Source organism: Neomonachus schauinslandi, chromosome 14 (genome assembly GCF_002201575.2).
Source record: "Neomonachus schauinslandi chromosome 14, ASM220157v2, whole genome shotgun sequence".
Taxonomy (NCBI): Eukaryota; Metazoa; Chordata; class Mammalia; order Carnivora; family Phocidae; genus Neomonachus; species Neomonachus schauinslandi.
The window spans coordinates 25,380,843-25,406,766 of NC_058416.1; the positions used below are offsets into that span (position 1 = coordinate 25,380,843).

The 25,924-nt window shown below is 52.0% G+C and overlaps 1 protein-coding gene across 1 annotated transcript in view; it reads right to left on the reverse strand.

The window, feature by feature from the left end:
• CTIF (cap binding complex dependent translation initiation factor) overlaps positions 1-25,924 on the reverse strand; it is a 214,991-nt gene that overhangs the window by 160,868 nt on the left and 28,199 nt on the right. Inside the window, exons 3-5 of the mRNA XM_021686347.2 lie at positions 20,257-20,330; positions 18,796-18,900; positions 13,054-13,129 (exon numbers count right to left, since the gene is read on the reverse strand). Coding sequence (XP_021542022.1) covers positions 13,054-13,129; positions 18,796-18,900; positions 20,257-20,330 — 255 coding nt within the window. The remainder of the gene's footprint in view (positions 1-13,053; positions 13,130-18,795; positions 18,901-20,256; positions 20,331-25,924) is intronic.

The following is a 25,924-nucleotide window of genomic DNA, read 5'->3' on the forward strand; positions in this document are numbered from 1 at the left end:
TTGCAAAGCTAGAAATGACGATGTCCAGCCAGTGAGAGTCAGCGCGTCCTGGGGGTGGGGGGGCGGGGAGCCTGCCGTCGGGTGGCCTGGGAGCTGGGGCCCATTCACAAACGCCTGCTGGAGAGCACGTAGCCCCGTCCGCCCCCACCCCCTCTGCCTGCAGCCTCTGACTACTCCCAGTGAGAAGCTGGGGTAAACGAAAATAACTGGGCTTCTCCGCCCCCAAGCTCACCGCCGCCAGGAAGGGGAACGCGACCAGAAATGGCACACTGGCTAATAAAGGAATAATGGATGCTTCACACCCTTAGCAACACCTTCCTCTTCCTCTAGCCTCAGCTGCTCCTTGCACGGGCCAAGGACAGAGGAGGAAAGGTGCTGGACCAGAATGCAGCCTGGTCTAACCAGGACTGGCTCAAGTCACCAGGGCATCACCAAGATGGCTGGAGGTGTTAGGCCAGCCCTGGAATGGTTGGTGGGGCTGCAGGTGGGGTGATGCCATTCATCCTGTGCTTCGGGGCCTCTCCGGGCAGGACTGCTGCATCACTGGTGGGTGGGTGGGCGCGTGCAGGAGTCTCTGAGCATTGGTAGCCAGGGCCCCCATAGGCCAGCTTAGGGCCTACTCACAACTCTGGCACCTCTGCTGGCCTCCTCATTCCAAGCCCACGCCACTCCCGAGCTGGGCTGGTTGGGATAGCTCTTGTTCTTTGTGAGATGGCCTGGGCCCAGCCGTGTTCTTGGTGGAGGTAGTGTTTAGTCTGGCCTTGCTTGGGCTCGCCACCCTCGCCCCCAGGTGCTCCCTCCCACCTGACTGATCAAGCCCACAGGCACTCAGCAAAGGATTCTGGATGTGGTCTGGCCCAAAGCAGGGCATGGACAAGATGACCTGTCTACTGGGGGCAAGTCCTGTTTTTAAGGGACACTGGCCTGTCTCTAATGAAGTCACAAAAATTCCTTTCCTGGCCACTGAGGGAAGATGTGTATGGTCCTAGGAATTCCCTATAGGTCCCAAGAAAACAAGGACTGGTCAGGCCCTAGCCCTTGGCTTCCTAAATCCTCTTTCCATCATGCATTTTGCTGCTCAAGAGCATTTGACTGAGTCCTTATTTGGTCAAGTCCCAAGGCCTCAAGGACCCATACCAATGGCTCTCTCTACTTACAAAAATGCCCCTTCTGGTTCCTGGACACCCCCATTCTCCACAGCCTCTACTGCTTCTGAACCACTACTCACTTATTTCTACAGCCCTGAATGCCAGACCTTTTCTTTTCTCCCTAGAGAACCTCCCTGGCCACCCCCACGGTCCAGTTCAAGGTCTGCCTCCTCCAGGAAGCATAAACACAAGGAGAGGCAGGAAACAACCGGAGGACCTCACAACTGGTCTAGAATCAAGGCCTCCAACGTCCACGAACTCTCCGAGGCCTGTGGCAATCTGCTTCATTGAGGATAGTTCCACGAAGGAGGGAAAGTGTGAACGGGGCCATGAAAGATGGTGGGCGATCTGGGCCAGGGGGGCGGTAAGGACACAGCAGGTGTAAGGAGTGGGGAGGGCACAGCTGGTGAGGTCCTGCTCAGCCTGAGTCCTACACAGGCAGACGGTTGCTCTCTGAGAGCTCGGTCTTAGAAGGAGCCGGGGAAACTCAACACAATCTCCACCCCCGTGCTCCCCAGATCACAGGAGGGCCCTGTGGGAGGCTTCCCAAGCACGTTTCTTGCCTGTTAAGCTCAGCGGTTCTGTCCTTGCTTCCAGTTATCACTGTGCTACTTAGTAAGGACATTTCACGTACGTAGAGCAGTTTTTCGGTTTATAAAGAGCTGTCATTATATAACCTGGTTTGTGAGATGGCCTCAGGATAGCTTTGCGATGTAAGTCAAACAGGTGTATGATCCCATTTTATAGCTGGAGAAATGGAAGCTGGAAGAGAATGATTTTCGGCGAATGTCACAATGCTCTGTGCGTGGGACTGAAGGGTTCTCAGACGTTGGAAGTTCAATGAACCTCAGATTTTTGCCAGCTTTTTTTTTTTTTTTAACATTTAAAAAAAAATTCTCAGAGCTTTTTACTCTGTATATTCTAGGTCAGTGTTTGACAAACTTTTTCTGTAAGGGGCCAGACAGTAAATACTTTACGCTTTGCAGGCGGTAGGGTCCCACTGTAACTCCTCAGCTCTGCCCTGTAGCCCAAACACAGCCACAGGGAGCCAACAGCTGGCGGACTGCGTGCCAATAAAACTTTATTTGCAGAAACAGGCTGGAGGGCCGGACTTGGTCTGTGCCAGTTTGCCATCCCTGTTGAAGACCCTAGCCGTGTTCCGGATCATCGAAGCAGCTTGGTAAGGGAGACAGTTGTTCCCCGGGCCCCCTGGAGCCAGAAAGCACTTGCTACCTGTTGTCCCAGCTCCTTGAGACCGCGTGGGAACCCACTCCAGACGTGGCCACAGCCTGCTCCCTAGGAACTTCCCTAGCTGTCACCAGCAAAAGTCTTCACCCCCAAGTGGTGACTTCTTGTAAAAAGACTGACAAACAACAAAAATAAAAATAGGCTTGCCTCACAGAGCATGTTGCCCCATTCCCAATGGGCCTTGCTACCTGGCGGCCTCCGACAGGAAACCGTGGAATGAAGGACTCCTGGTATCCTCCTTTATTGTATGGGGCACCTATTTTTGTCCTGAGGGAGGAAGCACTGGGGGGAGGGGGGGAGGTGGCCAGAGAGGCAGAGGGAGGGGATCTCCTAGGTAAGCATTCCTCCTTGATAGCTGATGCACTGTCTTGGGTCAGCAGGGATTGTGGGGGAGGGCATTAGAAACTGATTTTTTTAAAAAAAGTAAAAACCGTATCTCTTCCTCTTTCGAAGGTGTCCGTGGGGCTCCTCTCTCTCTTTCCATTTTTAGTGCCTTCAGCAGGAGAGGAAAAAAAAAAGATATCCATTTTCTTGTTCTTGCTTATTAAGGAAATGACATTCACCCTTCACTTGCTGTACGTGACTACGGTCACCTAGAATATAGAAAATGGTTTTCCAGCACCTCTTCCTCCTCATCAACATTCCTTACAAAGGGGTGCCAGAGGAGTCGTGCTGCCTAAATTCCAGTTTCCACTCCCCCATCTATAAGCCACGTGACCTGGGCAAAGTATTTGATCTCAATTCTCGCATTTGCGTTAATATCTCCCATGGCGATAACAGTAATACCTCTGCTCTATGGGGCCGTTACATGAACTCAGAAAGGGTGGTATGCAGACCCTAGCTCAGACAGTGCTCGAGCCCCTGTGAAGGGGGCCCAGGCTCTGGACTGGGGTGCTGGGAGTGAGTCCCTCCGGGACAGGAGCAAGTCAGGCCTCATTCAGTCATTCACTGAATATTTCATGAGCACCTGTATGTCCAGTGGGAGAGTGAAGACCACGAAATAAATAAAGCAAATACATGATGAATGCAATGGAGAAGAATAAGGGAGGGGGGGCGGCGAGGTGTTCAAAAGGCCTGTTGAGAAGGTGACATCTGACCAGAGACAACCCATTCCCCAGGGACGGCGGGCGGATAAGCAAGATAAGAAAGAGGAAACGTGGGCGCCTGGGTGGCTCAGTTGGTTGGGCGGCTGCCTTCGGCTCGGGTCATGATCCTGGAGTCCCTGGATCGAGTCCCGCGTCGGGCTCCCTGCTCGGCGGGGAGTCTGCTTCTCCCTCTGACCCTCCCAACCCTCCCCCCTCTCATGTGCTCTCTCTCTCTCAAATAAATAAATAAAATCTTTAAAAAAAAAAAAAAAAAAAAAAGAAAGAGGAAACGTTGTCACAGCTCCGAAAGCGTGGAAAGCACTCGGCAAGGGTTTCCAGTGTTCCTACGGGGCAGTACAGTTGTTGAATGCTCTCTGAAGGAACAGTGGGAGAATCCCATGTCCCCGTCCACTGGACAGGAAGCCAGCCCCTGCATTCTAAATCAGTCCCTCATGGCTAAGACAGTGCCTCTCCCCAGAAAGGTGCTCAGTCAGTAGTTAGCCCGGGTGAATGAAGTCAGACCATACCTCCAGTGAGACCAAGAGGGGACATGAAGTAGTAGTGCTTGGGGAAGATGACAGGCCTGGGGGTTCCAGGTAGGGCTTGGTTTTCACATGACTGTTCCTCAGCATCTTGGGTTATTTTAATAACCCTGATGCCTGTGAGTTAGCATATCCTAGAAACTTCCAGAAGTCTTAGCAACAGAGCTGGCATAGCTCTAGGGAACAATAAAGTCACTCCTTCCCATCTGGATAGCTGGGAACTGGGCTACAGCAGCTTCAATCCAGTAGGGGGGCCCAGTCCCGCCAACCCGGTTTCCAAACGGCAACAGCGCCACCTACCGGAGGAGCGAGGCTGCTCTTGCAGTGGCCACCAGTTTTATTCTTCAGGGCACCCAGTGGGGGGCGAGGGGGGCTGCTGGTCGTCATTCAGGAGAGCAGTGATTTTCATTCTCCATTCTCAAAGCTCATTTGTCCCTCAGAGGGGTGGGGCGGGCGAGATTCTCATCCTGTCCTTATTCGGGGCCAAGCAGGGGGATGGGGTGCTTTTTTTTTTTTTTAAAGATTTTATTTATTTATTTGAGAGAGAGAATGAGATAGAGAGCATGAGAGGGGGGAGGGTCAGAGAGAGAAGCAGACTCCCTGCTGATCAGGGAGCCCGACGTGGGACTCGATCCCGGGACTCAAGGATCATGACCTGAGCCGAAGGCAGTCGCTTAACCAACTGAGCCACCCAGGCGCCCGGGGGATGGGGTGCTTAACCGCACACCTCCCTGTCCCCTGCTTTAGCGGGTCTGTCCCCTCTGTGGGTCCCGTGTGAAGAGATTGCTGTGGACACTCTCGTGAGGTCTGAACTCCCACTCCCCCTTCCCTGGCTCTGCTGGGCCCCTCAGGGGACAGAACCTAGGGAGCACGCGTGGGGCCCGAAATCCCACCTGACGCGGTAATGCTGGGTGTCCAGCTGGGTACCCTGCCAACCGCACGACGGTGGGATTATACAGTGTCTACTACCAAACTAGGTCAGTCACCAGAGGATCAAAGCGAGGGACCTGACCAGGTCACAGTGAGCTCATAATTAACTGCAGGCAGGCACAGAATTCAGTTTCAAAATTTCCTCACAGGAAGGCAAAAAGGGAAATCAGTTGGGTTATGCAGTTCCTCTTGTCAGACAAAAGGCGGCCGACCTCACGTTTGTCTGACAGAATTCAAGAAAAACGATCGAAATATGTCCTTATAGAAAGCCTTGGGCAAGACGCAGGATAATTCAAGACCACCGTCTCTCAACTGGGGTTTCGTACAAGACACAGAAGCATCCAGGGCCGCGTGGGGAAGAGGGAGGCAGCCTCTCCGCAGGGCCCTGAGGCTGTGTGGTCCCCTGAGCTCTGGAACCTGAGGGGACGCGGGGGAGAAGCCGCTCAGCGAGTGACCACACCTGAGGGGGAAGGAGCCTTGGGTGGTGTCTGGGCAGGGGTCTCGGGCTTCTTCAGAGTCTATTCCCTGGGCTTCACATGCACGTAGTCAGGTTTAACTTGGCCTGCATTATGGCGCTCCATCTTTGCCCTCATACAGCCGGCCAGCGCCTGTTCTTCCAAGGGCAGAAGCCAGCGCTCTGGAAGGCCCCAGGCCCCACGCCAGTGGGCACCTCCCCTGCAGGCCCAGGTCAAGTCTGGTGCAGGGAATGCTGCCTGCACCCCTCACTCCATGGGAAGGCACCCTCCTTGTCTATGTGGCTGACGGAGGCTTAAGGGGTGTGCCTTCCTAGGAGCAGCCATGTGTTCCCGGGGAGGGGGTAGGACCCCCCGGAGGGATGTCGGGCCTTTGCACAGTGGGGCACATTTGGGTCAAACAGGTATGTCCCTAACACCTGTGTGTGACCACCTCCGCTCCCACCTCATCCTGTCCCTTGTTCTGGCCAGCAAGGGCCTGAGCATCGGCCTGGGTCATTTTTTTGACATTTTGCATGTTGAGCACCAATAAGGAGGCCAGGACACCTTTGGCTGCTGGGGACGTGGGACTTGCGACTGCAAACGCCAGACTGAGCCTCCAGAGCGGTGCGCTGGTGTCCTCTAGTGGGAGCAGATCATGGTGCAGCCAGTGTCCCTGCCTGGCCTCTGCACCAGGCCCCGCTGAGCTGGGACCACGCTGCAGCAGTTAACGGGCGACGGGCACCGCAGTGATCACATCACCGGCCACGTGGCAGGCCGGCTAAGCCCAGTCCACCTTCACACGGCTCCCAACAGAGGGGCCCCTAGGACTCCATCCTGGGTCCCACTGTGTGGGTCTCAGCTTCGGCCCTGCTCCATGGCTTCACCACCTGGAACCGTGACTGATGATGACCCAAGTCCGTGTCACCACGCTCAGAGCCTCCAGCTGCCCTCCCCCCATCAGCAGTGTGGGGGAACAATGCTAGCCCGAGCTCACTGGAGGCCGCCAAGTGTTCGTGGATGCAAAGATGTGGCTGCTGGCTATCACCCACACCCTCAGCCACCACTATAGGCACAGAGACCTTGGCGACAGGCAATATCATCAGCACCAGCCCTTATCAACCAACTAAATGCCTTTTACGGGTAAAGAACTATACCTGGAAGACATGGGCACCTGTGTGCCCTGTTCCCAGGTCCTTGGGTGCTTCCGGGGACTTGGCCCCAGTGGTCCCAGCAATAGGGATCCCCGAGGATCCCTCTGTGGAAATACAGCCAGGCAGGGCCACCAATCAGGGATAAGGGTCCTCAGCTTTGACTGGAGGGGAGTTTGGCCAGGTACCCAGGTGACGGCATCTGACCTGACCGAGGCACGCCTACCTAGGACCACTCACTGTGACGGGCACCCCATGTGCAACTCCCAGTGAGAGATAAGCCAGAGCTCCCTGGAAATAGTCATTAAGTCTGGGGGCCGCTGGGGTCAATGCTCCATACTCAGCCATGCATTCAAGTCCCAGAGAACAGCTTCTGTAGTAGCACGGAGGAGACAGGCGAAGTCTGCAGGGAGAGGGCCCAGACGTGCCCCTGCAAGGACTCTGACCTGGGCAAGGCATAGGGGCGCTGGGGCAAATCACAAAGCCTCCTAGATGCTAAGGAGTCTGAACAGGGAGGGTAGGGGTCAGGAATGGTGCCTCGGGCCTCTATGGGGTGAGGAGATGCTGGAGCGAAAAGAGTGGGGTACAGCCCTAATGCTTCTCTTCTTCTGGGGTGGAAGAAATGGTGGGCAGGTGGGCAATGGGCTTCAGGCCAAACTCTCCCTTCATCCTCCTATTTTCCTTTCTTTTTGCCTCCCAGTAGGGGAGGGGAGGCAATACAGCAGTCCCCTCTTATCCACGGGGGACATGTTCCAAGACCTTTTAAAACCTTAAAACAGTTAGTATTGAACCGTGCGCGCGTGCGCGCACACGCACACGCACACGCATACACACACACACACACACACACACACTCTATATTTTCCGGGACATACATACTATGCTAAAGTTTAATTTACAAATCAGGCACAGTAAGAGGTTAACAACAATAAGATAGAACAATTATACTGTAATTAAAGTTCTGTGGATGTGGTCTCTCTCCCCAAATCTCACTGTACTGTACTCACCCCTCTTGTGATGATGTGAGGTGGTAACATGCCTGCCTGAGGACAGGAAGTGAGGTGAAGGACGCGGGGCCTGTGACGTCGGGTTAGGCTGTCACTGACCTTCATCGCTCCTGCACCTCAGTTGACCTCAGGTAACTGAGACCAAGGAAGGCGAAACTGCAGATTCGGTTAACTACTGAAGTTAACCACTAACCTGTGGATGAGGTTAACTAACCATGGTTAACCAGTGTAGGTTTCTTTCTACTCCTCAAACTCTGACTTTTCTCAAAGACAGTGTATGAAGCCCCCTCATCTCTGCTCAGGCCCAAGACTCTGTGGGAGGGCTGGGGGGGGCCCCAGGCTATGGGTGGGCTTTCTTTCCCCTTCAGTGGTCTTCAACTGGGTGCACAGTGTCTCCTTGGTGTATCTGGAAGTACTTCTGGTGGTCACCATGGCTGCTCATCCATCCCCAGTGACCAGAGTTCAGTGGCTGAGACCGGGAACACTGAACATCCTACATTGCATCAGACACTTTCATCCAGTTAAGATTTGTCCCAACCCCAATGCCAATAGCTAGGCTAGCTGACCCTGAGGACCCAAAGCTGGACAACTCAGCCAGCCAGCCCTGTCTGTGAGGGGCTCTGAAGAATGCTAGGAAAACTCGGAAAAATCATCCCAATGTGCTCTCCTAGGGCCTCAAATTCTACCACCACAGCTCTGCTTTGGGATCAGGAAGCCTGTCAGTCCTGCCCTAATGGTACCCATATGAAGTACAAACACCCAAGAAGAGGCGTCATGAGCATTATCATCTGTAACTCTAGGATTTCAACTCTTATTGATAATTTTGATAAAATTGCAGAATGTCCTGTGATGCTTTAAAAAATACAGATTCCTGGATATGATTCAGTAGGTGTGGTCACCAGCCCCAATGATCCCTGCCTCCTGACAGTCACACCTTTGTGCAGTCCCTTCTGCGGTGTACCAGGGTTGGTGTGTTTGCAATCAACATATGGCATGTGGTAGAGTGATAGCATGTCACTTCTGAGATTACGTTATAAAAGATGGGGACTTCTATGTTGGATTCTCTCTCTCTCTCTCAGATCACTTGCTTTGGAGGAAGCCTGCTGCCATGTTGGGAGGACTCTCAGCAGTTTACGAAGAGGCCCACATGGCAAGAAATTGAGGCCTTCTGCCAACAACCAAGGTGGAACTGAGGGAACCGTGTGAGGGGGCCGTGACGGAAGGAGGCCCTCCAGCCCCAGTCAAGCCTTCAGATGGCTACAGCCCTGGTCATCAGCCTGACTACAACTTCAGGAGAGACCCCCTGAGCCAGAACCCCCAGCCAAGCTGTTCCCAGATTCCTGGCTCTCTGAATGTACGTGTGATGGTAAATGTCTGTTTTTTTAAGCTGCTAGATGTTAAACTATTTATTATATGGCAGGAGATAATTCATGCAGTGGGTCTATGGTAAGGCCAGAAAGCTGTAGATTTAAAAGCTTCCCAGGCAGATCTGATGTGCAGCCAAGGTTCAGTACCATGGGTTTAGGGGCCTATCTGCTGAGAGTTTTCTGGGGGCAAAGCTGATTCAAAGTGGCGTGTGTGTGTATCAAAGCCCTGCTACTGTGTGGACCCACACTGCACATGGAGACGAGAAGTGGAGACCTCCACTACCAGCAGCCCCTAACTGCTTAAGTGTCAGACGCGGCCCCGGAGAACCAGGAGTGCTTGCTGACTTATTGCTCCCTGGAAGAAAGAGAGAAAACATGGAATATGCAACCTGAGGGGGGCCTTGGCCTGATGATTTTCACCATTTGTTTAGTAGTAGAACCATTTCCTCAAATGAAATAATTCACAGTAGACTGGTTTAGAGACACCAGGGGAGCAGTTCTGGGTGAGCCCAAGTACGGGCCCCTGAGCCTGCTTCTCCAGCCTCCCTACTCCCACCCTACACCCGTAGTAGCACCCCCAAAGAACCTCTGAAAAACCCAGGAGCTTCAGTTTGCAAACCTGTGATCTAGTCTAACTGAGTCACTTTACTAATGAGTAAACTGAGGCCCAGGGAGGGGAGGTCACACAGCACTTCTGGGGCAGAAGTCTACAGCTTGATTCTCCTGACTTCTAGTGCAATCTTTCTGCACTGCCTGGGAGGTCACTTAGGAAAAGTGCACAGGGTGGGGTACAGGGAACTGCTCCCTCTCCCACCTCCTAACCAGGCTATGGGAGTCCACCATCAGAGGGAGGGAGCACCTGCTCCGCACCAGGCATTGTTCTCAATACTTCACATGAACTCAGTACTCAATCTTCGCCAACGCCCCTATGAAGTAGAGATTGCCATTACCTTCATTTTACACAGGAGGAAACTGAGGCAGAGTGACAATAAGTAATTAGCCCGATTCCTTGCTTAGTCAGTGGCAGGGCCAGGATTCCATAAAGTCCATGTCTGGGGTCCAGACACCAAGCCCTTAACCCCTGAGCTCTGCTGCCTCCCTCCTAGCCAGGGGCCCAGCTATTCCTGCCCTTTGAGCAGAAATGAAAGGCCCTCCACTCTGCTCTGCTCCCCTGGGAGCTAGGAGACAGGCGCCAAATAGGAGAAAGAGGTCAGACCTGTTAGCTTCCCGGCCAGGATGTCCCAGGCTTCTGGCTCAAAGGCCACCGAAGGGTCAACACCTCACCTAGGGCAGGGGGAATCTGGATCCTCACCTGGATCTGTGTCTCTCAAATGATTTTTTCTATCAACAGTGAATGCTGTAGGCATTTAGGAATGGAGCAATAAAACAGTAATTTCTGAGTACTTTATCCTTTTATTGTTTGCACCAAAGCTAGCTTTATATTCACGGTGATAATTTAATACAGATCCAACCCAGAGGATGTTTCATGCACTGATACTCCATGCCATTGACCTACACACCATGGCTGAGGATACTGGTTCTTTTTTCTCTCAAACTTACAGGAAAGTTGTAAGGACAATACAAAGAACTTTCCTATGCTCCTCACTCAGATCCCCTGACTGTTAAAGCTCACCATTTGCTCTTCATTCCATCTGTGTATCTATATACCCATTATTTTTTGTTTCTCTAAACATTTGAGGACAGGCTGCAGACAGGAAGCCCCATATCCCTCAAATCCTCTACTGTGTATTTCTGAAAAACAAGGACACTTGTCTCTATAGCCATCATGTAGCCCTTCAAGTCAGGACACCAACACCCAGGCAACACTGCTCTCCCCTTGCCCCACAGATCCCCATTCACATTCTCCAACTGTCCAATAAAGTCTTCTGGTCCAGGATCTCAGCAAAGAACACACGTGGCATTCAGTCTGCCTCTTTAGGCCCCTCCAACCTGGAAGATTCCTCAGTCTTTTCCTGTTTTTCATATGCAAGCTATTTTAGGGAATGGTCCTTACATTTGTTTCCTCGTGACCAGACTCAAGCTGTGCTTTCTTAGCAGGAAACCCCTCAGAAAGGATGTTGGGTTTCTCCGTGCTGCACACCAGACAGCACGTGGTGGCTACCCGTCCTGTCGCTAATGACCTTAACCTCCATCATATGGTCAGATTAGACTCTGGCAGGTTTCTCCACCATAAGGTCACATATTTCCCTTTGTGATGAGTGAGCCCTACGTGTGCCCCAGTCTGGTACCTGGAAGAGAATTTGCAGTCTATAGCACAGGGGGAGTAGTCTACACAGAGCCAAGTGGTCTCAATGAGTTATGGGGAAAGAGTTCAAAATTCAGGGAGTCTGAGGCAACTAGAGTTTGCAAGGCAGAGCACCAGAGAAGAGAAATCCAGAAATCTGCAGCTTGGGGAAACTTCCAGAGCCAGTAGAAGGCTTCCCGAAAGGAATAGACAGAACAATCCCCTGAGATCACACAGGGCTAGAAATAGTCTATGTTTCCAGTGGATGAGGTAGAAACACTCACATTCGGAAGCAATCTCAGAGGGTACTGACTCAGTAGTAGAGTAAGATGTATCCTAGACTAAAGGCCTTTCACCTAACAAGGCTTTAAAAGCAAGCCTTGAAAAGATCAAACTCTTCGGAAGTAACTTAACTGTGCTCCAGAACAATGCCCCAAATGTTTAAATGAATACCAACAAAAATCCAGCACCCAACAATGTAAAATTTCTAATACCTGGCATCTAATCTAAAATCACCAGGCACACAGAAAAAAATATGACCTATATCCAGGAGAAAAATCAATGAATAGAAACAGACACTGAAATGACATGGATGACAGAATTAGTAGAGAAGAACCTTAAAGCAGTTATTATAAATATATTTCTTATGCTCAAGAAGATTGGGGAAAGCATGGGCATGAAGAAGAGAGAAATGGAAGAGAGAGAAAAAAGATCCAAAGTGAACTTCTAGACACGAATAATACAACATCCAAAATGAACAATATACTGGACAGTATTAATGGTAGGTTAGGCTTTGCAAGAAAAGACTAGTGAACCTGAAGACATAGCAATGGAAACTATCCAAAATGAAGCACACAGAGAAGAAAGACTTAAAAAAAAAATTAAGCAGAGTTTGGTGAGCCGTGGGAAAATATGAAGAAGCACAGCAGACATATCATTGGAATCCCAGTGGTGGGAGGAGGTGGTAGCTGAAATTTTTCCAAATTTGATGAAAACCATAAACTTACAGATCCAAGAAACTCAATAAATGCCAAGTAGAAGAAACAAAGAAAAACCAGCTCAAGGCACATCCTCTTCAGATTGCTGAGACCTTGACCGTACATTCGATTGTCTCTCATTAATGGGCCCAAGGCATGAACACTGAACCCACAAAATGGGACAAGCACAAAAGGAGCAGGAAGAGAATGGGTGCAGGTGAAGTGGCATGAGATTCAGAAGAGAAGGAAAGGGTGAAGTGGTGAGTGTGGTGGCAGATCAGGGGCAGAGCAGGCTCAGTCACCTAGGAGACGGGCTCGCACTCCGTTGTGGCAGGTCCCAACCCCGTACCCGGATGCAGATTCCTACTATTTCTGCACCAGAAGCATCTAAAGACTCAGATCTGCTTTCTCTTTGCTGAGTGGATCCTATTGTCCCAGAGCCTGGCTCAATTCAGGGAAAGGAGCCCAAATGGTGATAAAATCAGCAAGCACAGCGGACACCTGGAGGCTGGCAGGACAACTCCACTTTTCAAAAGCCTAAAAATAGCCCTGACCATGCTGGAAATGCCAGCAGCCCCACCAGTCCCACTGGAACACACTGCAGGACACCTCACCTGCAGAGATTTCAGGTCAAGGGACAAAAAATTTCCAAGTGCGCCGAGTTGCCAGAGCATGGCCTCATTTCATCTCTGGGGGATGTCAGGCCTGCCACCAATGCCTATAGCATAGCCAAGAGCGTGCTGCCACACGCATCACCATGGGACACCCTGGACCTCGGCAGGCGCCCACCCCTGCCCATCTACCACTGCCAGAGCAAGGGGCCAAAAGAGCAGGTAGGCTCTGCCCAGGCTGAGGATCAGGACCTGGCTGGGGGGGTTGGAGACTCTGTTCCTGCACCTACCTGCCAGGCTGGGAGGACCTTCTCGATGTCATTCAGGTTGATGCCATCCCCATCTTCTAGCTTCCCTTTTCCACACCTGGACCAGAAAAGACAGAAAGGCACTGAAAAGTCAGCATGTTCAGGCATCCTATCCCGGCCCGGCAAGCAGGAAGAGCAGACACCTGGCCTTGCCTCCCCAAGGCCTGCAGGATCAGTCTGTCCCACCCAGAGGAAACAGCTCTGGAGAAGCATGCCTTCCTTCCTCAGGCCTGGCAACACAGGCCCTGCCTCGGGAACGAAGGACTTTGTGCAGGTGGGCGTGCTGGGACCAGTCCCGGGGCAGGGAGCACTAATGTGACATCCAACCCCCAGGGAGGGTAACAGAGGTACCAGAGCTCCCCTGGATCCTTCCAGGCAAAGACGCTAAGCTCCCTGCCGATGAATACCCCAAAACCTATCACAGCTCCAGCAAAAGCCCATCATCTCCCCCATTATACCAAAGGGACAATGAATGAACAGAAAGACCAAACAACTTTCTTGAGGTCACACAGGCCAGCAACAGGGATTTCTCCTTCCATGGCCTGCCTCTCAGCCCGTCCAGCGAGCCCACTCAGATGCTGATGCTTTGTCTTCATGCCCTCCATGGGCAGCCCTACCATCAGGGCACAGACACTGGCCTCGATTCGCTATCAAACACCCATGTCTTCTGTGTATTGAAGGTGCAGACTCGGACCCGACTGCCAGGCTGGAACCCCAGCTGCATCCCTTACTAACTGGGGGACCCTATGCAAGTCATGTAACCTCTCCGGACCTCAGTTTCCCCATTTGTAAAATGGGGATCATTAGTAGTGTCTAACTAAGGTGGTAGGAGGATTAAACCAGTTAATGTATCTAAGTGCTTACAATCATGCCCGGCGCGCACGAGCGTGCTCGCACACTCACACACCCCCATATATACAACCATATTTACATACCATATTTAACGGTAAACATATTATTATGGTAAATACGGGTAATAATCACATCAAGTTATAATAAGATAAATAATATGGTGCCACTAGGGCTAACACTCCTAGTACTAATACTGTTTACAACTATCTTACTAGTACTCCTACTATTACTGTTTTGCTACTTTTTTAAAAAAAAGATTTTATTTATTTGACAGAGAAAGACACAGCGAGAGAGGGAACACAAGCAGCGGGAGTGGGAGAGGGAGAAGCAGGCTTCCCGCGGAGCAGGGAGCCTGATGCGGGGCTCGGTCCCAGGACGCTGGGATCATGACCTGAGTCAAAGGCAGACGCTCAACGCCAGGCGCCCCTGTTTTGCTGTGGCTGCTGCCGGGGAAGAGAGCACCAGCACGGAGACTGATTAAGAGCCTAGACCCTGGAGCCGACCTCAGCCCACGAAAGTTACTCATTTCTCTGCGCCTCTGGGCTCCCGCAATTTGTTGACGTGAATAATGCTCCTGCCTCCCTAGGTTTGGTGAGTTTTAAATAATACGAGGTGAGCACTGGGAACGGTGCCCAGGATGGATTAGTGACCACTGCTCTCATTGTTATTATTAGGGACCCAGGCATGGTGAGGGCTGCCTGGTGTGATGGCTGCGGCATTTTCCAGCTGCAGAATTAATGCAACTCTCAAATTTCAGAGCATTTATTTGTTCAGTATTTGCCGAGCATCTCTTGTGTTTTTGGCCTTGTTAACCTCCCTTGGAGTCATGGAAAATAAATCTGGTGTAGTTCCTGCCCTCCACGACTCAACAGCTCTTGGGAAACAAATCCTAAACTCATCTGACAGGGCAGTGAGCCTGACCACCAGTAGGGGGCAGCATGTGATAAGCATCAGGGAAGCCTTACAGAAGGCGGAGCTGGGGTGGCTGCATATCCTAGCAAGGCTTGGGTGGAAGAGGGCAGAGGATGTGAGCTATGCCCCCATTCAACAAGTGTTTCTGTGTGGGCTCCAGCTCAGGCTGGGCCCCAGTGTAAACCATGCATAGACTGGGCCTCTCGGAGCAACCGAGGGCAGCTCAGGAACCGACAGGAGTGCTGCCCAGACCGTCCAGAGGCGTCCAGAATGGTCTGGGGCAGAGGGAGGGAGGTGGGTCATGAGCTGGCCAAGCAGAGAACTCGGGAGAATGTCCTGGGCAGAGGGCAGCAAGGCAATGGCCTGGAGCTAAGCCCAAGTATGTTGCCAGCTGGGATGCCAGCCTTCCTGCCAGGGGAGTGGGGCGGGGGTGGGGGTGGGTAAAGGGGCAAGATGGTGCTAGAGGACCAGGGCTGGAAGGACAGCTCAGGTTCTGGGAGGTGGAGCTGGGGTGGGAGGGGTGTAAGGAGGGTGTGAAGGACATGAGGGAAAAGAGGAGAGTTCTTGCTCCCGCTGCCCCCACCCCAGCCTCCTGATGCCCTGGGCTGCATGTAGGTAAGGAGGCGGAGAAAGGTCTGGAAACATCCAGCTACCTTTTAACTACAGGCTGGCTGGTGAAGGTACCAATGGCTTGCATCTGTATTTCATGCGTACCATGGCAGCAGGAGGTGTGGAAGCTGGGGACCGCTGGCTGACTGGAATGGCTGACACCCTCACCCCCAGATCACGTATGCTACCCCCCACCTCTGGACTCTCAGCTGCCCCGAGCTCCAAGCACATGCTACACACCAGCTTAGCTCAGCACAGGCGCCTCGGCAGCCCCTGGGGATGGCAGGGGACTGCGTGCAGGGAGAGCTGCTGTCCCCCTAGACCGTCCTGCCTGGGATTCGGAACTCCCTGGAGGGACTGCAGGTTCGGAGGGCAGAAGGTTGCTACTACCCAGCTGAGTCACTGCTGCCAACAGGGTTTCCAAGGCAACAGCCTTCTCTGATTTCTGTCCCTCCATGGAAACATGGGCTGCGGGAAGCCTTGGCAACCAACCTTGGTACCCTGCTTCCGAGGGATGCTGCAGTGGCTGGGCACGTGGAGTCCGCCCCCAGTATGGCTGGACTCTAAGGGTGACACAGTTCCTGCCTCACCCACAAGGTGGCCACTGGATGCTACACCCACAATCCCCCAGGAACCTGGGGAGGCCTGGTCTCGCCTCTGCTCTATCCCATTCTAATAGGGTGCCTCCATGCTGAAGGCCATCTCCCCTCTCTACCCAAGCAAAAAATGCTCTTGGGAGCTCTGATGGAACCCACACAGGCAGGATGATGGAAAAAGGAGCCTTGGTGAGAGGCTGGGGTCTCCTGGGAGAGTATGAGGCAAGTGATGGGTCTCTCCCCAGAAAAATTTATACAAGCACGTGATTTTGCATGAAACTTTAAGGGGGTTAAGCTGATTCACAGATACTCTATTATGGTGACCTGGGCACTGGATGGTGTCAGAAGGCCTTAAATCATGGCTCTTCCATTTGGGCAAGTTAGTCTGCCTCTCTGAGCTGCATTTCTCTCATCTCTGAAATAGGGACAAGAGCATCTCCCTCCCTAGATTGTTGTTCATGACACTGGTGAGACCAGGGTGGCCAGAGAGGGGGTGCCCACTAGGGTGGGGTAGGGAGCAGGTGAGAGGCAGTTATGTTTAATATAACCAATAATACCAGTTATGTTTAGATCTGCAGTGACGGGAGGCGGGAGTGGACAGGAAGGGATTGGAAGGAAAAGTAAAAGCCATCGCATAATTAAAAAAAAAGGGGGGGGAACAACCAGTGTTGGCTAAGATGTGGAAAAATCAGCAACCCTGAATATTGCTGGTGGGAATGCAAAATATTCAGCCTTCGTGGAAAATCATTTGGCCATTTCCTCAAAAACTTAAAACATGGAATTACCATGTGTGGTATTGTGATTTATATAAGATATATTTGGTCTGTGTCCCCAGTCCTGGTACAGAACTAAAATCCTTGGAATTTCTTAAGCCAAGACAGAGATCAAGGTGTCTTTTGTTATGTTAATGAGGCGACTTCTGCAAAAACACCTAGGGAACCTAAGGGAGGGGGCTACTTGGCAGGGGACCCAACTATATGATGGGAGGGTTAGAACTTTCAGTCCTGACTCTGACCTCCAGGGAGGGGAGAGGGGCTGAAGTTGGAATCAATCGCCAATGGCCAATGATTCGATCAATCATGACTGTGTAATGAAGCCTCCACAAAAGCCTAAAAGGAGAGGCTTTAGAGAGCGCCGGGGTGGAGAGCACGGGGAGATTCCGGGAGAGTGTCACTCTGGACAGGGCATGAAGCTCGGCACCTTTCCCCATCCCTCGTCCTATGCCTCTCTTCCATCTGGCTGTTTCTGAGTTACATCCTTTTATATAAACCAGTCATTTAGTGAGTACAGTGTTTTCCCAACTCCCATGCACCACCCACCCCAGCAAATCAATAGAAGCCAGGGAGGGGGTCGCTGGAACCCCCAATCTAGAGCCAGAGATCTGAAGCACAGATGACAGCCTGGTCTTTCGACTGGCATCTGCAATGCGGGGAGGGGACAACGTGTAGGACTGAATTCTCAACCTGTGGAGTCTGACACTTTTTTCCAGGTAGATGGTGTCAGAATTGAGCCAGATCGCAGGATACTCAGCTGATACCAGAAAACTGCTTGGTGGTGTTGGGGAAAAAAACCACACACACTTCAGAACTGGTGTCAGAATTAGACTGTGTGACTCAGCAATTTCATCCCCAGGCTCATACCCCGAAGCACTGAAAACAGGGACTGAAACAAATAGTTGTACACAAATGTTCATCACAGAATCATTCACAATAGCCAGAGCATGGAAAGAACCCAAACGCCCATTAGCAGATGAATGGATAAACAAACAGGGATAGAGCCATGTGATGGAATATTATGCAGCCACAAAAAGGGATGAAGTGCTGATAGATGCTACAATGTGGATGAACCTCAAAAATATGCTGAGTGAAAGAAGCCAGAGCCCAAAGACCACATATGATCCCATTTCTATAAATATCTGGAAGAGGTAAATTCACAGAAACAGAAAGCACACGGGTGGTTGCCAGGTATAAGAAGGGGCTGGGGTGTAACTGCTTAGTGGATCTGATTCTATTCTGGGCCGTTGAAAATGTTTTGGAACTACAGGGAGGTGGTAGCTACCCCATATTATGAAAATACGCAACAAAACTAAATTGAACACTTCAAAATGGTTAATGCATTGTTATGTGAATTCTAAGTTAATAACAATCATTTTAAAAAGAAAGGGAAAAAACCCCCATCTGTCTCATTCCCCTGTGTCAGTCACATTGCTGTCCTGAGGTCAGCCCAGGCCCGGACACATCATTAAGAGAAGAAGGCAACACTGATACACGAAGAAAGCAGAGGATGAGACAACCCGGTGTTAAGATCAAACACTACACCAGTGGTTCTCAAAGTGGGGTCCCTGGACCAGCAGCACCAGCATTCCTTGGGAACTTGTTAGGAATGCACATTCTCAGGCCCCAACCCAGAACTTCTGAATGGGAGTTCAGGATGTTCTGGCTGTTTTGACAAGTCTCCCAGGGGTCCTGATCAAATGTGAGACCCACTGCACTTGATGACTGACAAGCAGAGCCGTGGTGGTCATGAAGAGGAGCAGGGGCTGCGGATGGAGGGGGCTGGGCAGGGAAGTGTGGAGGGATTCTGGAGAGAGGCCAGTGAGCCTGCAGTTCTAGGTGGAGAGCCTCTCTGGACATCAGCCACCTATGTGTCCCCAGTTCAGCAGAGATGCCTGCCTGCCCAGAGAAAGGCCCTTCTCAACCCCAGGACGGCTGCAACCCCACCCACCCCCATGCAAGAGCCCCTGGTCACTCCTTACCCTTCCCGGTCGATATGTGGCAGGGGCTGCTTGGGCGTGTGTCTCAGCTTCCGGTGGAACTGGGTGAAGTCCAGCTTTTCAGGCTGCAGGTCCCAGGTGGCACCACTAGAGGATGAGAAAAGGTGAGGAAGTGAGGTAAGGGGGCGACCAGCCCAGTCACTGATGGGGACCAGACAAGTGGACACAGGGAGTGTCCTCACAAAGAGGTGGGCTGGACGGGGAAGGCCCCCACCAGCCAAGGGCAGGATGGACAGAGACCCGTCACTCGGAATGGAGGCTGTGGTGTCAGCTCTGTGCTCACAGACAAAGGGGCAGGAAGCTGCGTGCGAAGCCCCCACCTCTTCTCCGCGCTGCTGGGCAATAATGCGGGCCTATAAAACACAAGTGTCGGTCTGATGCTTACCCTACAGCGGTCCCCTAAAACACTTCAGAGTTTGCTTTCACACCTACATTTGAGGAAGGCTGGAGAAAAAGGAGGCCAAAAACCTGAAGCTTCTGATAGCAGCTCAAAATGGAGGCAAGGCAGCTCTGAGGTAGATAAGGCAAGTCAGCACGGCAGGACGCCGGCTGCCACCAGCCCCAGTCCCAGGAGACCATGGTGCTTCTGTTCTGAGTCTGAGCCAGGGGTGTGCCTGGAGCATGCCCAGTGTCGGCCAGCTCCAAGCCAGGGGCAGAGTAGAGCTAAAGGGCCACTGCCATCCATAGTCCGAAGCTATCACTCCCCAGAGGAGTGAACATATGGTAGGTACCCATTAGCAAAGCTTTCAGGGGCACCATCCCCACATACTGAGGAAACCCTGGTCAATACCTGTTCTTCCAACCTGGCCCATCAGGAACCTTCTAGAATCTGAACCACTGACAACCCTTCTTTCCTCCAGACCTCCCTGCAGCCATCACCCCCAATGCCTATGACCCCGGGAGCGGCGGGGGGGGGGGGGGGGGGGGGGTTCCCCCCCCCCCCCCCCTCCCCCCCCCCCCCCACAGGCCTGCGGCCGGGGGGGGGGGGGGGGGGGGGGGGGGCGGGTATCTGCAGTCACAGCCATCTGTCCCTGGCTCTAACATAGGTTGCCTGGTGTGTGCCACGTGCCATTGTCCTTTGCTCTTCCAATCACCAGTCCACTCCTCTGCCTTCTCTCCCTCTTCCCTGTAGTTGGACTGTTAGCATGTCTTCTCTTTCCCCTTAACCCTCTCTCAACCTCTTCCTTCTCTTTCTCTCTTTCCTTTGGATGCTCTCCCCTCATTTTCCTTCCTTCCATCTCCTTCTCTCTTTCTCTCTCTGACCTCCTTCCTCAGCAGTCTCATCCTTTCTACTTCACCCTCTCTTTGTTTCTCTCCACTTCTTGATCAGTGAATACTCACCATTTACTCAACCTCTAAAGACCCCACAGGGCTTCTATAAGGACAAGAAGCTGGCATTCCAGCCAGAGGCATATGGCACAGACAAGAGGAAGAGGAGCTTACCTGAAGGAATCAAAGGTGTTGGCAGCCCAGATATCCGTGCCCAGCATGTCCAGAGAGTTGTCTTTGCTGCCATTCTGGAAGAAACAGGGGATGAGAAGGGTGGCATTATTTGCTAGGTCAGGACACAGAGAAGAAGTGGGCAAAGGCCCATTCCCAGAGAGGGCTGCAGAGGTCTCCCCCCTTGGGTGGTCATTCTGGGCAGGCTGTGGGCTGGAGAGAGCCACTGGAGTGGGCATCCTGGCTGGTGCCCCCAGTAAGAGTCACAAGGACCCCTGGCAACCCCCCAGGCACAGGCCCCCCCCTTCGATGGTATCTGACACCTGTGCGGTCAGTACAGAAATAGCCTGGGTCTCTGCTGCCCCCAGCCCATGGCTCTGTCCTCAAAGCTGCCATGCTATTGAGCTGCAGCCTGATAGCAGTGGCTTCTTCCCAGGCACAGAGGCTCTGCAAAGCCAGACACGGTGGCAGGTCCGTGTGGAGGGGCTGGCTTCCTCTGGAGTTAAGCCCCCACTTCACAAAATCAGGCAGCACTGAGAAGCCCCCATTGACCAAGGCTACACCAGTTATTAACTTCTCTAAGTCAACCCGCTCCAGTCTTTGTCCCCCAGTACTTCCTACATGATACATCCCGTAGACAGAAAGCACTTTATTCCATCCGGTTTCTATAATTTGGCTTCTCTGCCCTTTGGCTGACGATCTCCCCAAGTTCTCCAGCAACGTGCCTTCACTCCTGATGTCATCCATCCCTCATTACCCCTACAGGCCACTTTCATCATCACACTCTTCACAAATAACACTTCCACCTCTGGTACACCTGGGCATTTGCATGCCTTATGACCCAGAAGTCATGCCCAGGTACAAACACAACTGAAACATGCACAAATGTTCACTAACAGTATGAAGCACAGAGGTGCAGAGCAGGACTCTGCATAACACATCCACATTGGAAACCACCTAAATGCTTACCAGCAGTTGACCAGACACATAAACTGTGGTATAATTCACATACTGGAATTTTACCCAGCCGGGAGAATGAACAAATTAAAACAACATACAATAGCATAAGTAAATTCCCCCAAACACAAAGTAGAACAAAAGAACCCAGACACAAAAAAGTGCCAATTCTATGATTCGATTTATATAAAGTTCAAGAACAGGCAAACTAACCTGTGGAGACAGAATTCAGATAGTACCTGGAAGGGGACCCCAGAGGGGGTACGGGGTGGGGGCTGGTAATGTTCTGTTTCTTGATCTGGGTGCTGGTTACAAAAATGTGTTCAGCTTGTGAAAACCCACTGAACTGTACGCACGTGATATGTGCACTATTTTCCATGTGTGTTAGGACCTCCTGGTTAGATTCCTGGTAGTATTCCCTGTCTTTATGACTGATCTCTCCCCAAACCTGCCATGTCTCAGGTCCTTTAGCTCCTACACTGGACAATCTTCTTTTGAGACCTATCCATAGGCCTAGGCCTGGCCAGACACTGAAGACACAGAAGTAGAAAAGTCACAGGCCCTACCTGCAAAGAATGGTGTATGATGACACATATGTAGTAAATAATTACAAGACAGTGTGATACGTACACTGATTCAAGGGGCCATAGTAGCACAGACAACTTTCCTGGGGACTTTCCGTGAGCAGAGGTTGCAAGTATTCCGGAGGGTCAGGCAAGCAGAGGGAAAAGCAGGGACAGGGTCATCCTGGCAAAGGGGACGGAGTGTGGAAAGGGCAGGACACAACAGGATGTTCTAGGTAACTTCAGGGCCTCTATGGAGCACAGCAGCCTGGGGAGTGTCCAGGAGCCCCAAACCCTGGGTGAGTTGGTGGTCTCCAACTGTCTCCACTCTGTCCTGGCCAGGACTTCCTAGGAGCCCCACAAGTATTCCTCAGTGATTGTTGGGTTTGCATGGTGGCCCCCTCCAATGCGTATGTTGAAGTTCTAACCCCCAGTACTCAGAATGTGACTCTATTTGGGAATAGGGTGGTTGCAGATGGAATTAGTTAAGATGAGGTCATACGTGTGGGCCCTAATGCAATATGACTGGTCTCATAAAAAGAGGAAATTTGGACACAGAGACAGACACGCACAGAGGGAGGATGCCATGGGGAAATCGGAGGCATGCTGCCACAAGCCAAGGAACTACTGGGAGCTGGGAGAGAGACCTGGACCAGATCCTTCCTTGGTGCCTTCACAGAGATACATGGCTCTTCCAACACCCTGATTTCAGATTTCTGGACTCCAGAACTGTGGGATGACAATACCTTTCACCAGGTTGACCCAGTTTGGGGGTCAGAAGTGTGAAATCAAGCAGCTCTAGCAAAATAATATGGCGATCAACCATCCATCTCTCTACAAATTCCCTTTGTGAGGGTGGTCAGTTGTGTCCCTTTCTCCTGCAGTCAGCATTTGCCCCTGCCCCAACCCCATGACCTCCTCCTGTCCTCATAGTCACACCAAACACCTGAGGGCTAGGGTCTCCCAAATCCTACAAACAAAGCAGCCTGGGCAGACAAGCCCAGACCCAGGCCGGCTTGGGCTGGTCTCTGACTCCCAACATCCACCTCCCCAGGAGCCGGCCCCTGAAAAGCCCCATCTGCTATCTTCCTTGGTGGCCACTCCCCTGCAGACCACAGCCAACATCACCCCAGAGCCTGCTGAACAAAGCCCCAGTGGATAAGAAATGAACCTGAAGCAGGCTCAGTGACCCCAGCCCTGTGCTTCTCCCAGAAAACGGAGATACCAGCACCTTGACAGAGAAGGCCCACGATGTGGGGGTTTGGTTTTGTTTTTGATTCTCTTCATTTTCTTCACGTTGGTCAGAGCTGGTGAGCACACTCTCCTCCCTTACTGCATCATGCTCAGCACGCCCGACTCACCAGCCCCTCACGTGGAAACCAACCTAGCTTCCAGGGAGAGTGAGGAGTTTGCAGGTGCATTTCAGCCTTTAATCAATCTGAAGGAAAGGGAACACACTGGCCGGTGGAAAGGTTGAGTAGCGCAGCCTCCCAGCAGAGGGGCCCAAGCGCTCGGCCCCTCACAGACACCGGCAGGAGACAATGAGGGGGTGTAGGGAAAAGGGAGGGCCGTCAATGGGGGGGCTGAGGGAACAAAGGGGAGTGGTGTGTGACCTCAGACCTTATCAATAAAATGGGGACTGGCCCCTCCCAGTGGCACCACCAGCCAGAAGCCCTAGGTTCTAAGTGAAAACTTTCTCCTCCCCCCGTGCCCTGAGAGCTCCTTCTCCTCCCACTGTGCCACAATCCTCCTGTGAATCAACCACGTTGACTTAGGGCCGTAGGCCTCTCCATATGGTGCCAGGCGGCAGCTCTGTGCACTAGGTGCTTCCTACCCACACCTGTCCCGTCCCACGTTCCCGCAATCCCTTTCATTACTGACACGGTCTTACCAACTCAACCTGCTCCTCGCCTGCCCTTCTCCTTCAAAGCTTGGCTCCTCCAGGAAGCTCATCTCACCTCCCAAACTACAGTCACCTTGCTCTGTCCTGAACTTACCACACAAGCAGGTGACGTGTGGCAGCAGAGCCCACCTGTGGCAGTTCTCACTCCATCACTCCATCCAGCGATCCCTCCCCTGCACTAGATCAGAGACCCTGGCTGGCAGGCACCTCCCTGGTCCCCCAGGGCTCTTTGCTCACTGCCTGAGAAGTGTCTGCCGAACTGACTTCCACTTCAATGAACTTCCACTGTCTTCCTCAAGCTTGTGTTTTCCTCTTGCCACAGTGACCTTGCCTTGTGACCTCAGTGAAGTCTGGACTTGAGATTCTTTGTATTTAAGTAAAGCGGTCTCTGAGAGTGCAATGCTGTGTGCTACAGATGGGTTTCTTTTGGCACGCACACTGATGCCAAGCCCTCTCCCACCAGGGGCAGACATCACTAATCAATCATGGCATGATTTACAGTCCTCGAATTAGCTGACTGCTAATGTTCCAGATCACCCCCTCTCCCTCCCTTCTTGAGTTGCTTCATCATCCTCCCCATCCCAACTCCTGGTGCCTGGCTTGCTTCAAATGCAATTTTGAAATTGCACATGGCTAGAGAGACTCACAATCAACCCCCACAAGGAGACAGCCCCCAGGCCTCCTGAGATGTTAGCTGGTCCAGGCCTCAAATGCAATAATCCATGAGCATTTCACAATTTTTTAAGTAGGCTGCATGCCTAACATGGGGCTTGAACTCACAACCCTGAGATCAAGAGTCACACGCACTCTTGACCTAGCCAGCTCTCATGGGTAGTAGAGCATTTCAGATGCAAAGGTCAAAAAACAACAACAAAATCAAAGAAACAAATAAATTCTGCTTCCGAAGTACATGTCTGAGACCTCACCCAGAGTGAAGTTCACCGTCCTTCAGAGTAGCACACGAAATCTCTTTCCCTGATCCCCTATGCTTTAAATACCCAACTGACTCTGGCACTTACAAATTCAGCCTAAGGGGACCATTGCTTGTCATGGTTCCCTTATAAGAATGTTAAATATTGGGGTGACTGGGTGGCTCAGTTGGCTAAGCATCCGACTTGTGATTTTGGCTCAGGTCATGATGTCAGGGAGCCCCGTGTCAGGCTCCATACTCACCCGGGAGTCTGCTGGAGATTCTCTCTCTCCCTCTCCCTCTGCCCTTCCCCCGACTTGCTCTCTCTCTCTCAAATAAATAAATAAATTTAAAAAAAAAAGTTAAATCTTCCAGGTAAGTTTTTTTCCCAAATTGTTTTCTTGCGGTAAAGTGCACACAACATAAAATTTACCATCCTAACCATTTCTAAGTATACGGTTCAGCAGCATTAAGTACGTTCACATGGTTGTGCAGCCCTCATCATCATCCTTCTCCAGCACTCACCCTGTAAAACTGGACCTCCAATCCCACTGGATGCTAGCTCCGCATTTCCCCTCCCCCTTCCCCAGCCCCCACCTTCCTACTTTCTGTCTCCATGATTTGCACCACTCTGATACCTCACCCGAGTGGAATCATACAGGATTTGTCTTTTTGTGACTAGCTGACTTCACTTAGCATAATGTCCTCAAGGTCCATCCATGAGCCCAGCCTCACACCTGGAGCCAGACTTGTAAGCCCCTTGACTACAGCTACCTTCTCTTCTTGGGCCTCCACAGTGGCCAAGCTAGGCACACAGTAGGTTTGCCTCCAATGCCTGCCAACCAATTAAATGGACTCCACCCTGCTGCTTTTGAGTCTGAACGATTGATTCACAGGTTGGGAAGTCAAGATCGATTTACCAGCCTAGGATTCAAGGCCACTGAAGAGCGAGGCATGTGGGCAGCAGAGAGAATGACTATGATGAAGGGATGGGAAGGTCACAGCCAGGAAAAGAATAACGTGGACGGGACCCCGGCCCTGTGTCACTCAGCAGCCCCGGAGGAGGTGATGGCCCTGGGCAAGAAGGAAGGCCCTCAGGCTGCTGAGCTGGAGGTGCCGAGGGCTGTGGGCCAGAGGTTCGGCCGGTCTTTGCTGAATGGGACAGAAGGTAGCCCCATTAACAGGTGAGAGGGCAAGTCTGGAGAAGCTCACAATGAAAGTCTGGGTCACAGGGGCTGACCTATTTATTGTTGCTCTACTTGACGCAATAACTGCAGCATATAACAAGAATCTGGATGTTTCCTCAGAGCTTCTTGTAATGCAATGTGACAGGCATAT